This window comes from Hyalella azteca, unplaced genomic scaffold, assembly GCF_000764305.2.
Source record: "Hyalella azteca isolate HAZT.00-mixed unplaced genomic scaffold, Hazt_2.0.2 contig1749, whole genome shotgun sequence".
NCBI classification, from domain to species: domain Eukaryota; kingdom Metazoa; phylum Arthropoda; class Malacostraca; order Amphipoda; family Hyalellidae; genus Hyalella; species Hyalella azteca.
Window position 1 is genome coordinate 77,356 of NW_025932050.1, and position 14,579 is coordinate 91,934.

At 37.9% G+C, this 14,579-nt stretch overlaps 1 protein-coding gene across 3 annotated transcripts; it reads left to right on the forward strand.

Moving 5' to 3' along the window:
• The first annotated feature begins 711 nt into the window (after nucleotides 1-711).
• On the forward strand, nucleotides 712-14,466 carry LOC108672255 (serine/arginine repetitive matrix protein 2). 3 transcript variants are annotated; one of them, XM_047883850.1, is made up of 7 exons: nucleotides 712-808; nucleotides 4,625-4,842; nucleotides 7,721-7,922; nucleotides 8,106-9,751; nucleotides 10,173-12,721; nucleotides 12,794-13,258; nucleotides 13,452-14,466. In XM_047883850.1, the coding sequence occupies exons 2-7, from the start codon at nucleotides 4,669-4,671 to the stop codon at nucleotides 13,489-13,491; spliced, it is 5,076 nt and encodes a 1,691-aa protein (XP_047739806.1). In that variant the 5' UTR covers nucleotides 712-808; nucleotides 4,625-4,668; the 3' UTR covers nucleotides 13,492-14,466. The 3 variants fall into 3 exon arrangements, with proteins under 3 accessions (XP_047739806.1, XP_047739804.1, XP_018015385.1); XM_047883848.1 differs by having other exon boundaries at nucleotides 10,173-10,799; nucleotides 10,863-13,258; XM_018159896.2 differs by having other exon boundaries at nucleotides 10,173-13,258.
• The last annotated feature ends 113 nt before the right edge of the window (nucleotides 14,467-14,579 follow it).

Genomic DNA, 14,579 nt, shown 5'->3' on the forward strand with positions numbered 1-14,579 from the left:
TACATAAACAGGATTAGAAGGTTATCAATTGCCGTTATTTTAAAATCTAGATTTAAATCTCGAGTGGGAAAGACTACAAAGTACTACGAAGTATTGCTACGCTTACTACTGTTTACAACTTCATAGGGTCATTATGCGTATACCACTTTTCTCAATAAATTGTAAACATCCTGTCGATTCATCCTCAAAAAATGAAATTTTTACAATGCACGACATATTTTAGGCATAAATTATAATGACTCGCAATTTCGCAAAAATTTGGCACTAGTTTCTTTTGAGGATTAGCTTTCGGGGCGCAACACGGCATGAGATGAGTCTGATGAGATAAATACCGATTTCAACGTAACTTTTTGAACACGTGCCTAGAAACCAATTTACTAATGTTATATTCTTATCAAAATAATAAATGAAGAACAGCCAGAAGCGCTAAATTCACTTGTCAGGTTGTCAGTAGTCGATATGAATATATTTAAAATAATTTTCGACTCTGAAAGCGCTGGTTGAAATATACTGAATGTTGATCATCAATAATATATAACACAATAATAATAGAAATAGATGAATCGAAAAATTTATTGATGTCAATGTATAACCTATAGTGCCTAATAACTATGAATTTTCTTATCATCATATTTCTATGGGGAAACGATGTTCGTTAGTTAGGGTAATGAATGCGGCAGTTGAGCCCGGGATTCAATTTTGAAAATTTGCTAGCTTCTCTCACCGTCAACGTAGAATCACAAGAATGTTGTACGAAATGTAGGTGGTAAAATTTGGAATTGTGTTTTATGATTTTACTTCGTTCCAGGTCAGTTGATGTTAATTTTTTCGGTCATCTAGCTTGGTCTCGAACTATTTATTAGTTTACATAGCAACTTGACCTTGTTCACTTTTATGCTAGGTATAGTAGACTAGTAGTCGTACCGACGATACCGTTCCCGGCTTTCTGTACGTGACACCCATAACCGCATGAATGATTTATAATGGCATCTCAAATTCTCAATCCTTGCCTAGGTTACATGTTCTAGTATATTTCCTACTTACATTTCATGAGAACTTGGTAGATGATAATTGTTTGAAGATGCATTAGGCTACCAAGCCAGATGCATTACCAAATGCCAAGTTATGACTTATGAATATATTAATATGATGGAAGTAGGAGTAGCTAAAGGTGGAGACTTAATGTTCTGTGTGAGAGCAAGTGCGTTGAGTGTGAATGCATGCTGCACGGACATACAGGTGGAATGATAGAACTCAATAGAAGAGAAGATATTTGTTTTATGCGTGACAGAGCCTCTCAGCCTCACAGAGGTGAGAGGGAAACTGTGGAACATCTGATGATGGAGTGTAATGCATATGAGCGGGAGCAACTTGAAATGATGAGTGTGATACTGGATCATTGGATGAGAGGAATGAGGGTGATGGTGTGATGTATGAGTGAACAGGAGATGAATGGATTGCAATGATTGTGGGACTGTCAATGGGGGACTCATAGTGGCAAAGCAGGAGTTTTTTAGACTCTCCCTCAAGTTCATTTTTGAGTCTTATAAGTAGACCAGTAAAGTATCCTGGATACCAGCATTATCATACTTAAGAAATTGGTTTGAATCTTGAGTAATTGAAGAAATTAAAAATGAACTGATTCTAAAAAAGCTCTGGTTTGCCACTATGATGGGGGTAACTGCTGCTATGATTGAGTGTGGATCGGTGGAAAGCTATTTTCGGAAATTCGGAGAGTGCTTGGAGGGCATAGTGACAAACGAGAGATTTTTTAGAATCAGTTCATTTTTAATTTCCTCATTTACTTAAGATTTTAACCAATTTCTTAAGTATGATAATGCTGGTAGCCTATCCATGATACTTTACTGGTCTACTTATAGGACTCAAAAATGAACTTGAGACAGGTCTAAAAAACTCTCTGCTTTGCCACTATGTTGGAGGGTGAGGGATAGGAGGAGGTTGGCTAGAGTGGAGGCTGGGAAGGTGTAAGAAAAAAGCAATAATAATAATAAAATTGGAATAACCAAACCATAATAATATAATATAATGCAAATAGTCACTCAGGGCCTATGAGGCCCCATAGCTAATATAATTATCAAATACACAGTGCAATAATTGACAAATAGCAATAATAAACCAATGAATTTCCCCTTGAACTTCTCTTCCCCTTGATAACATCTTGCCCTTAACACAAACTTTCACACCTTTTCTAGCCTCTTCTCTTTAATGTGGCTTCCACCTGGCTTGGTCTCCCTTTCTTCTTCTTACTAACAAATGAAAATGTCATGCATGGCTGATGGCCGTTGCATTGCAAAGGCTTGACCCTGAAATTCTTTTTCTCAGAGTCACCACGCCCCAAATCCAAATCCATTACAAAATTTGAGTAGGCTACTAGAATTTTTTCTTGACCTAGGTGGCATTAACATTATGATTAGGTACCTAGGTAGTAGTAGTCCTAATAGGGTTATTTTTTTTATTAGGGTAAACGCGGTATATTCCGACATCGTAGGTAATTAACACACAGTGACGGAATATAGGGATTTGGTAGGTTTCCATTCTAAAGGCTTTTTAATAAATATGGCAACATTTTGTGATGTTTCATCGTTGCTGACACGTAGTGAAGTGTTTTGAGAGTCACGTGAAGGCAACAGAACTTGCGTAACGCATATTTTTTTGTATAGTTTTTCATTTCTCAATGCGTCCTTAATGTGTCGGAATATACCGCGTTTACCCTAGCCTACTCACTCCTACCAAGCCTACTTATACTAGCTACCATATTCTTACCATCTCATCTGCCCAATATTAAAACACTAATCCAATATATGATAAATTGATAATGCTGCCTATTATGCTGGTATAAAGTATTCATGATACTTTACTTGTCTACTTACAGAGTTATAGCCCAGTAGGCTAGCTACTCAAAAATTAATTTGGGAAGCTGGAAGAGTCTTGAAAAATCTCTGCTTTGCCATTCTGTTCACTGGTCATTTATCCAAGTTGGACAAATCTGTGCAATGAATATGTTCTAAAATAAAAGAGTAGGTAGGGTAAACGCGGTATATTCCAACCGTTCAATCTGACATTGTGGGTAATTCCGACACTTCTTGACTTTTTTCCTTTACATTAAGCTTTGTCTTAGTTCCATGCATTTGTTGATAGTTGAAATAGTGACGTCATACTTTTACGTGCCATACTATTGCCAAAACACTAGGTCTGGGCTGTCTGGCAGGAAAATGTTGAGATCCAAAGAGAAACAGTGTGTCACCCAGTGAGAACATTGAAAAACTTGTCAAAGTTGATAGTTGACCTTGCTCTACCAAATAGTGATAAACTGTTTGTGTAGAAAGAATATTATGGTTTGAGACTTTTAAATATGTCTGTGAATATATTAGGGATCCTTTGAGTATACTTGTATTTGCTGCTTTCAAGTGGTAAAAAAATCAATAGGAGATGATTAAGTTAAGAGACAGTTTTAGACATATAAAAACTAATTCTGACACAGCTTGGAATTAGACACACACAGCTCGTTCCAAGCTGTGTGCAAAAATTAAAATTTTCTTTATTAAAAGTGCAATTTCAAGTCCTTAGGAGCTTAATTCTGCCTAAAAATATTCAAAATTTACATTTCTGCATGGATATCAGTGCTGTTAATGTTGAGAAACTTCAAAGTATTTCTCTTGTTTTTAAATACTTGCTTTTTTCTCTTGTTATAAATACTTGCTTTGACGTTTAAATACGTTATAAATGTTTACTTTTGATTTGGCAATATACGTTGCTCCAATACTTATCGCTACAAGGCTTGGAGTGCTCAGTTTTCAAGTGATGTTTATATCCAAATTATAATTTATTTAGCAAGTATTTCTTGCATGAGAGCTAATTTGAAGTTTCTCAATTTTAGGATCATTGAAAATCTATGCAGAAACAATAAACAGCTGGAAGTTTGTGCATCTGGAGCAGTTTGAGGCTAAGGTTTTTGGTAAAAATTTCAAATAACTGCCAAGTCTGTGTTTTCAGAACATGAAAAATGTTAAATAGTGTCATTTTATAGATATCAGTTGTAGTTATAAGAAATATAAATATTGTAGTAGTTTATAGTTTCGGACTCTAAGAAATATATTATTCAGTTTTTCCCAAATTTTTTGAAAAATTGCATTTAGCACTGAAATTTGTACCAAACCTCACAAGTACTACTATGAGTATATATGAGTATACTACGAGTATATGCTCAAAAACTGCTAGGCTTGTAATTCTAGTAGTTTTTAATTAGGAAGCAAAAAGGTGCAAAATCAGAATAAAAACACACATGTTGAATTAATACCAAAGATGAAATTAATGTTAAACATAAAGGCTAATGTTTCATAAATGATTATGAAAATAATAAGTAAAGTTTATTCCTCCAGCAATGATGATAAAAATTACTAAAACAATGCCCAAGAGTTTAGACAAATTTGCAAAACTTTCTAAATGAACTTTCCATTTTTGTTCTTAAATACATTCAAATCTATGTAATTTCTCTATCATTGACAGATTGACTCACTAATCCCAGATAATTCCTGTTACTTATATGTTTATGGCTCATTGGCTTCATCTCAAATTTTCTTAATCAATTTACTTCTACCTTCAGATAATCTTCTACCTGAAGGGCAAGATTGGTTGTAACCAGCCGGCATGTCAAAAGTGGGCTACATTGTTATCATCAAGAGGAGTGGCAAGGATGGAGATGCATTTCCCATGTGCCAAGAGACTTGCATTATTGGCAATCACATTCAGAGTGACATCAGAGTGCAGCTGGATACTGTCTCTGTGAGACATGCCAGTATTGATGTGCTTTCTGATAGCCAGGTATGTTGATCCCTTGAGTAATGTTGGTTATAAAAATCTTTACCAGGCACCAGAAGCTGGAATGCAGAGCTGATTACCAAGTAAGTTGTATTTAAATCTTGAGAGAGGCTAAATATATTTTATACTGAATATTGGTCAGTTAAAAACATTCATCAATTTAATATTGTCTTTTGTTATGAAATTGAATGTTGACACTATGAGGAGAAGGAAGAAACAGGGTTGGCGATGATTAAATCAAAATGATTAAATCACTTGATTTTTTTATAAAAAATCATAATTTTTTGAAAAAAATCATGATTTTTTTTATTATTTTTTTATTTTTTTATTTTTTCATATAATTAAATATATTGAGTGGCAGTCTTTAATTTATATTGAGGTATTGTTATTCATGGTTTAGTAAAAATGTACTATAAATGACAAATTGGTATATAAACTTGTTGCCTTTAGTGTGTATTAGGTTCCAATAAATTGAATGTTTTTGGAGGCATCAAGTGTGCAATACATTGTACGTAGCTAGCAGCTTAGCTAATTCTTATAAGGCTATAAGTAGTCTTTAACTATTTGACTATTTGTTATATATTGATTACAATATACAATTTAAATATTCAATGTTTAGGAGATCTGCATTCCTGAAGTGTTTTTGTATATTGAAGCCAGTTAAATGGTCAATATTTAGCTTATTACCTTGCTCCGTACAAACTTTACAGAGCTAATGAATAGACATAGTACCAATAATTGGTTACCCAAAAATCCCTAAGTGGTAAACACCACCTTGCCATTGGCCTGTTGGCCATTATTGAAGGCAATAAGTGCCCTTTTTAGCCATCCATTATGATCCATATAGTGCTATTGTTAGTAGGCTAATTGCAACATAAAAAATAACACTTCAAAAAGACAAAAAAGTTGAAAAAATTAAAAAAGAAATCATTGATTTTTTTTTATTTTTTTTTTAAATAAAAAAAAAATCGCCAACCCTGGGAAGAAGCCTGTAGGTTAAATTTAATTGTATTCAAATATTAATTAGATGTTGATATCAAGATCAAGTATTTTGTGATTATGTCAATCTGCAGCTAGTTGATTTATTCAACATTGAATATTTGTTGTAGGCCACATGAAATGAGTATCACTAACTGGATTGATTTTTCTACTAATACTCTTGATTAAATTTCATACTATTTATTATTATGCAATTTGTCCTCTCTTGCTGTTTGTCTTTCTATAAGGGTACGGCCAGACTAAAAGCGTTGGCGCGTACGCAGGCGTACGCGCGCTCACGCTGCGATATTATGTATGTATTTCTACCAGAGTGGCCACACTAAACGCTTACAGGCAGAAGCTGCCTCAAGCGTACACACGCGTTGCCGCGCGGTGGAAAATCGACATTACTTTAGACAAATATTTCGACGCGGACACGCGCGTGCAGTGCCCTTGAAGCAGCCATGAGAGAAGGATGTCGACGCATTGCTCTCGTCAGTTGAGGCGGTACCTGCAATCTGGAATGCCTCTCACCCACAGCACAGTGATAGGACATACATTAGCAACCAGTGATCTATGATAGCTGATGCACTCAATATTTCAGCTAAGAACAGTAATAATACATTCTTTTTGAATTCTTTTATTAAACAAAGAAAATAGAAGTGAACGAACTTAGTAGCACTCGAAGTACTCGGATATTCTTATTGTTTATTTAGAGCATATGATACTGTCAAGCAACTTTTCCTGCATCTGATAGGAAATAATTTGTAATTTTTTTCGAACATCTGTTGCAATTCTAGAGCTGTATCTATGAACAGGAGCAATTATAGTTTCATGTTGTTCATTCGATGAATTTAATTCCATTGATGTAAATGCCGTGTCTTTATCAAATATCTCTCTAACAAGAATCATGTTGCGCAAAACTGTAATTGCTTTAATTATTTCTACAGTATTATCCACGCTGGTCTCGATGGATTTCGTTAAAATTCTGAATATTGAAGTCATAATTCCAAAGGCGCATTCTACACAACGCCGAGCTCTTGATAGTCTGTAGTTGAATATTTTCTTGCTTTCATCTAAGTTATTATTTTTTTGGGGGGGGGAGGGGTATAGTCTCATCAAGTTAGGAAGCAATGTGTAAGCTTCATCACCTACCAACACAAGTGGCGTTTCATCACGACTCGCGAGGCATGCATCATGATCATATATAACCTATTTAATATCTATCTAATCTCATCTGAATGGATTCCAAAAAAGACAAAACAAGGTGTATATGGGATTTTTTTATTCATCTTTTATTTCATTATAAAACTTTCATCAAATACAACGGCTATTAGTCTCTTGCTGTCACTCATTTATACACATCGACTAGCACTAAGCTGTGCGATCCAGCGTCTGGTTTGGACGCCATACGCGCGGCGCGGCGCCGCTCTGCTTGAAGCGTCAGCCAGCGTACGCGTGAACGCTTTTAGGCTGGCCGTAGCCTTAGCCTATATATATATAAGTATATGTAACAAAAGTTATTTCAATGCAGGCCAAACTCAGCTGCCAAAGTAATCCCATTTTATAGTGCTCAAAATAGTTGTATTAAAATGATGAAATGTGATTTATCAATTGAAATAATTTTCTTACAATCTTGTGTTTGAGTATGCATAGCATTGATGGGAAGTTTCAGCCTAACTGAGCATTAGGAACATAAATTAAAATCGAATGCTTGGTTTTTTTTTTTTTTTTTTTGTTACAAGAAATTTGCAGAAGACCATATTTGCAACCCTGCTATGATGTATTGTTGTTGAATGCATTTAAAATTTCCTTTCATTCTACTTCCATTTGACAGCAAACATATTTTTATGCTTGAATTTAATTTCATAGAGTTGTAGGTAATGCATTGCTTTCTCTACAGTGTGTACTTCAGAGCCTGAGTGCCGCCAATCCAGTGAAAGTCAATAATTCACCTCTGAAGAAGAATTGTAAGCATGTGTTGGTACACAAAGATGTCATCACTGTGGGAGATCGCCTGCTGCGTTGGGAATATGCCAAGTCATCACCTCATCATCCTGATTCAGCAACTACCTTCGTTTTCTCTACTCCTACTAGGCTTGCTGGTAATTTTTCTTGGAATTAAGAGTAAACTTATTGAGTAGCAAAATTTTAACTTTCAAATATGGTAATTTCATTGGATATTCTTTAGTAAATTACTTATTCTTTATGTTATTTATAATATGCTGATGAGTCAAGTTTTTAAAATTTATCACACAATTTACTAGACTTCTGGCTTTTATTTGCAGGCTTAAACACTTCCAGGAAGACAGCAAGTTCTGCAAGTGCCAAGAAGCGAAAAGCGGCTCCTTGTGGAGAACTGGACTCGCCTGCTGGTAGAAACAAACGTGTTTCCTTTGGACCATATCTTAGTCCTGAACAATTTGATAAACAACTACCCTCATCGACACCTGTTCGCAAAGGAGAAAAACCAAATTTTGCCTCGCCAATTAAACTAGCCAGCCCTAGTGTGTTTGCTGTACATCAACGTGTTCAGGCAACGCGAGTCAAAGCATCACCCTATGTGGCTACTAACAAAGTCCTGGAAGAAACTCCTTCCAAGTCCCTATTGCGCCGACGTTCACCAACTCCCATTAAGCCTTACTTGGCCCGTTCTCTGGGATTTTCTGTGCCTTCAGGTACTCCAAAAAAAGCTGTCATTAAATCGCCAAAGGCCTCCCCTGCTGCCAGCCGCAGTTCGAAAACGCCATCTAAATTGTCAAAGAATTCGCCATCAAGGTCGGTAAAAGCAACTTCTTCCAAGGGTTCAACTCCTTCACTCATCCTAAAGCAAAAGAAGCTAGTTGAAATCCTGCCATCTTCTAAGTCTGCTACTTCAAAACGTTCTCGTTCGGAGTCACCACAAGGCTACAAAACGTCAAGGTCATCGCAAAAGAAGTCAATTTCAACTGTTCGGAGCAAAAGTTTAGTTCGTTCAACAGGCTTTACCGCATCGCAAACGAAATCTGGCCGAAAATCTTTCCCTGGCTCCAGGTTGCCAAGTAGTGAAGCAATAAAGACTAAGTCTCCCAGCACAGTAGCAACTCCAAAGAAGAGGCGCGAATCTTCATTCACTGTTACCCCTAAAATTTCTCCATCCAAATCTCCAGTGCGATCTACTTCAGCTTCTAAAACTAAGAGTGCTTCATTTGTTGTCACGCCTAAGAGGGATTCTAGAGCCTTTTCTCCAAGATCATTGACGAAATCTCCAGGTTCTCCTAAAGAAAAATCAATGTCAAGTCCCCTGAGTAAGTCTCCTGTTGCCAAAAAGAGTCCAGCGTCATCAGGAAAGAAGTCTCCCAAATCATCTGTGAAGAAGTCCCGACTGTCGCTAGTGGAAAAATCTCCCAAGTCATCTGTGAAAAAGTCTCCCATATCGTCTGTAAAAAAGTCTCTGCCTTCGCCAGTGAAGAAATCGCCCAAGTCACCTGTGAAGAAGTCATCGCCTTCGTCCATGAAGAAGTCTCCCAAGTCTCCCAACAATACGAATCAAACGTTACCAGCAAAGAGGAATTCAACATCACCTGCTACAAAAACTCCAAAATCATCTGTAAAGAAGACACTTCAGTTATCCATATCAGTGGCGAGAGGTACTTCATCTAAAAAGATTCGTTTACTGTCTAAAACGTCACCTAAAGTTCCAGATGCTAAGCAAAAATCCGCATCTAAAGCTGCAGTGCTGGCTCGCAAGACGCCGCGCGTGGCTTGGGCTCGTGGCAGTTTTGCAAGTGTCTTGAAGCGTGGCTCATCCACAACTACTCGGTCATCTTCCAACCAGACGGTCACTGCCAGGCGGGCTCTTCAAGCTGTTGAAAAGGCTCGTAAATTCAAATCCAGGAAAAATAAGGCCTTAAATACACGCGCTGGCCATTCAGGAGCAACAGGTCTTGATAAGGTGAGTTATTGTTTACTTGTACCGTCGATGTTTACTGATTTTTCAGACTTGTAACCGTTCTGAAACGCAATGTAGCGTAAATAATTGCTTGTTGGTTCAGATATTGTCAAATATTAGCAATTTTTCCGTTAAATAGAGATATAACCTATTTATATTTTGATATATTTCCAATATTTATTGTTTAATGACCTATATATTTATTGCTAATTAGAAAATCTACGAAGCCGTTGCATGAAAAATTAGATTCTATGAAACTCATAAATTTGAGCAAAGTATTGGTGATGGCAATTAGTGCTATCAGATTGACTTTTAGTTGGCCGCCATTTCATGAAATAGTGTATAGTTAAAAAGTACTGTAAATGAAAAATTACTGCAAATAGTTCAAATTCAAAACATTTGTTGATAATTCAAAATTCTACAGGAAATCCCGAAGAACTTCAACTTTGGCAGCAGTTCCACTGGTCATGCCAACTCGCCGGCGCCCATCATCATCTACGGGAAAGTGTCCAAAACTCCGCTGGTTTTCCGCAAGGGCCGCAAATCCCTCGGTCGCAATTTTGATACTGCAGAAAGCCTTGATCTAACTGGCATTGAGGTCCTTATGGCATCCCCTGCTAAGCCTACAGGTCAAACTCCAACAGCTGCTACGAAGTCCCCAAGCCTCATTCAAACACCTTCAGAAAAAATGACTTGCAGTCCAAAAATTGCTGCTATGTCTTCTACATCACAATCTGTATCAATATCTGTAGCTAACTCAACAGGATTTCAACCGGCAGATTCGACGGACCAAGTTGCTACTGAACTCCCAACAATTGCTGATGCTAATGTCACATCCTCAGCCACCAGATCAACTCGTGCGACAAACGCTCGAGAATCTACCACAAATGAGGGGTCCCCCAATGCCACTCCTAAAACTGCCATTATCACCCAAAAAATCATGAAAACTCCAAAATCTGCCAATTCTAATCTCAGGATGATGAAGTCAATTTTCGTAGCACCTCGACTTGTTCAATCTGCTTCCAAGGTGACAACCTCGTCGTCGTTGCAGCAAACTTTACAGTCAATGGAAACTGCAGTGATGTCTGCTTCATCCTTGTCCAGCATTTCTAATCAAAGTGGCTCAGTATCTCCTGTCTCTTCTATTTCTCGGACGTCGTACAACTCTGCAAAGCATATCAATTCACCACTTTTCATGCCATCTCTTGCAGGAAATGGTTCCAGACTTGGTGATTTTACAAGTCGCAAATCGCTTGGTATCCAGCAGTCAGAGCCTTTGATGAAATCTGCTAGGCGAACACGTTCAATGGACGGTAGTTCAACTGAACTGACACCTTCGCAGCTTAGAAAGCTTTTTGAAGCCAATTCTTCGAGCAATAGTTTGATGAAGAGACCTTTGGCAAATACCTCTCTGAGCAACACATCATCACCATCATCAAGGTGCTCATCTCGACTTGACATGACATGTAGAGGAACTCCTAACATCACACAAGACCGTTTTATTTCGCCGCTCGGCACTCCACATTACACACAGCCTGATGCCATGCTCATGAGCTCGTTGGCTGCCAAGCGCACTCCTTCTTCGCCAGCTGCAGCATCCCCTTCAATCACGACTCCGGGGTCAAATGTAGCAATTGTCAGCCCCATGCAACGAATGACAGACGCCTGTGAGAGCCAATCATCAAATAATGTCAGTGGAATAAAACAACTCTTCGATGGATCCAAAACTCCTGGTGTGGACTATCGCAACGTGCGTGGAGTAAAACAGCTACTGAGGTCGTCAAATACACCTAAAGACGATTTGAGGAACGTATCTGGTGTCAGATCTTTGATGAAGAAGAGATCACCTCAAGCAGATTACACGAATGTGCAAAACATCAAGAGCCTTTTCTCCAAAAATCCATACGTATCTCTCAGTGACTCTACTCTTGAAAGTCTTGGTGCTCTAATGAAATCCCCTATTTCGTCAGATACGACTCTTGAGATTCATGAAGTTTTAAATGTCGTCACATCGCCTCCAAAATCAAATGCTATTACAAGAATGTCAGTTACGACAAATAAGCCGCACGAGGCATCGCCCCATAATGTTCCAGATGTTATTGATATTTCTGGTGAAGATGACGATTCTCGTATTGATACTAGCGGTAGCTCACGTAGCAAAAATTTGATCCCTTCAAATTCAGCTCACGGAACTAAACGTTCTGCTCCTGACGAGTCTCCTGTGACAAGAAACACAAGAGGAACACGAGCTGCTGTTGCTGCTAAAAAAGCAAAAATGTCTTCTCAGTCTATAAGTCAAGATTCCAACTTGTCTCCATTGATCTCCAACAAACATACCAGAACTTCTACAAGTTCGCCACTTGTTAAAACTGCAAGTATGTCTTTGGGTAAAAACCCTGAAAAGTCGCCATTGGCTAAAACTCCTGCAAAGCCATTGCGGTTGAGCAAGACTCCAGCCATTTCGCCATTGGCTAAAACTCATTCAACGTCACCTTTGATCACAACTCCCGAGAATCCTGCAAAATCGCCATTGGCCAAATCCCCTACGTTGGAGTTTTGTAAAACCCCGGCAAAGTCGTCGTTGGTTACTACACCTGCAAAGTCATCGTCTGTAACTCCGAGTGAAGTTTTAAATGTCACATCGCCTGTTGCTTCTTTGCCACGTCGTCGTGGACGCCCAAGAGCCAATGCCGCATTAGCGACGCCTACAGTGAATGATACTAGCCCATTGACAACAATAAAAGAAAACTCTTCTAAGGAAACTCGGCGAAGAAGGTTGGGCAGGAAAGCTGCGTCACCTGGAAAAGATACTTCTACTTCAGTTGAGAAGAATATACCTGTCGCATCTCGAGTTACTCGCCGTGGTAGAGGTGTAGCATCTAAATTGGCATCACCTGTTGCTGATTCTCCCCAAGTCCAGAAATCACCAGCACCTGTTAAACGTAGCACTAGAAGCCGTAAAGCTGTTTTGACATCTCCTGTAAAGAAAACGTCTCCTGTAAAGAAAACGTCTCCTGTAAAGAAAACGTCTCCTGTAAAGAAAACGTCTCCTGTAAAGAAAACGTCTCCCGCAAAAGATTCGCCGGCAAAAATAGGTAATAAAAAATTATCTGCCAAGGAGACATGCGAGGAAGAAGGAAATAAATCGCCAGAAACTGCTGTTAAGAGAACCAGACGAGGTATTAAGAAGGCGCTAACGTCTGAAATAAGTCTGTCCACAAACAAGGCAGAGGTAGCAATCGTTACAGCTGCCACAGTTGACGAAAATAAGCCAAAACGCGCTACTCGTGGACGTCAACAGGCGAAAGTGACAGCATCGGAAATGACCTTGAAAGCAACTCCTGAAATAATCAAGAAGCCTGCTCGAAAATCGAAAAAATCTGATCAATTGGAGACTGAAGAAGTTTCAACATCTTTAGCAGAAGCCGTTGCTGTCAAGAGCAGTAGAGGAGCCAAAGCTAGCAAGAAGAAAGCTTCTCCTAAATCATCAAAGACTCCTTCTCCTGCAAGGTGAGATCTTCAGACTAATATTTACACGAAGGTATTAATTAGCTAGGCCAAATGTTGTAATTGCCCTCCAAAACGTATCAGGCTTTTAAACCAGTGTTTAACTGAAATTTGATACATAAATTATCTGTTATCAGTATTTTACGAAATGGTCGGCTTCATTTATTTCTGTTGACATTTTTCTGCAATTTTCCAGACCAATTCGCCAAACAAGGAGCAGAGCAGCCAAGAAGTAAAGTTCGGCTCAACAGCGATTGCACTAAAGTTATAAGGGTAAATGATTTTCCTCTCGTATAGACATGAAAAGCTTTCTTATTAAGGTACTTAGCTAGAAAATATTGTAAGCTATTGCATGTAAGTGGAGGTCTCCTGAGACCACTTGCAATCAGTTCCCTCTCAACTACCATGACTAAAAATAAATTTCAATTGAAACCGGCTTCAAGTGCTTCTGAAATGCCTCTTAGAACCACTTATTATGATCATATTAGGTGTAGAAACATTTTTGCTTAATAGTTCTTACGTGTTAAGAAAGCTAAAAGTTTCAGAACTTAAATTCTTTGTGAGCGTTCATCGTTCGTTTGAGAGACAATCTCTTGAGTATGAAAATTGATATAATAAAAGACTCGGTACAAGGGAATGCTTTTCACGACTACATTAGTACCTGGTTTAATATAGCTTAGTTAAGAAGTAACGTAAGAGTAAAAAAACCGTTGCTTCCCGCTTGATTGTATCGTAAAGCTGTGCAAAATTCTGTGTGGAATTTTAAGTTATTTTTTAGGCTTGTTAGAAAATTGTCTTGATTTAAATCAAGGACAAAATCCCGCAGAAACATCAATTAGAATATAATTTTACGGAAATGTAAGGATGATTACTCCGCAATTGTCTTTAATTTTTCTTAATTGAATTTAATTGTAATGATTTGCTAGTGCTAAGCTTTTCCTCTTTGAAACCGTATTGCCTGTATGGTAATTGTAATATTGTCGAAAAGGTGACGTTTCGAGCATCAATGAATGCTGCACACGTTCTTGTCAAAAGGAACTAAGCGGGTAGTAGATTGTCGCTGTTTTGCCGACACCGAAATGTTAGTTCATTTTACGAAATTTTACCGGCACTTACGACTGTAAAGGAATTTAGATAAGTTTTACTTTGAACATCTTCAGCAATTCTACTTCAAGTGTAAAATTTAGACTAATAAATGAATTTTGCTCGATTGTAAATCTTTTCGATGTCAAAATGCACCTGCATACTTTAAGAAAATGGGAACGCTATTCTATGAGTGGGAATAAAAGGTAGGGTATAAATGATTATTAAATACTAAAGGAAG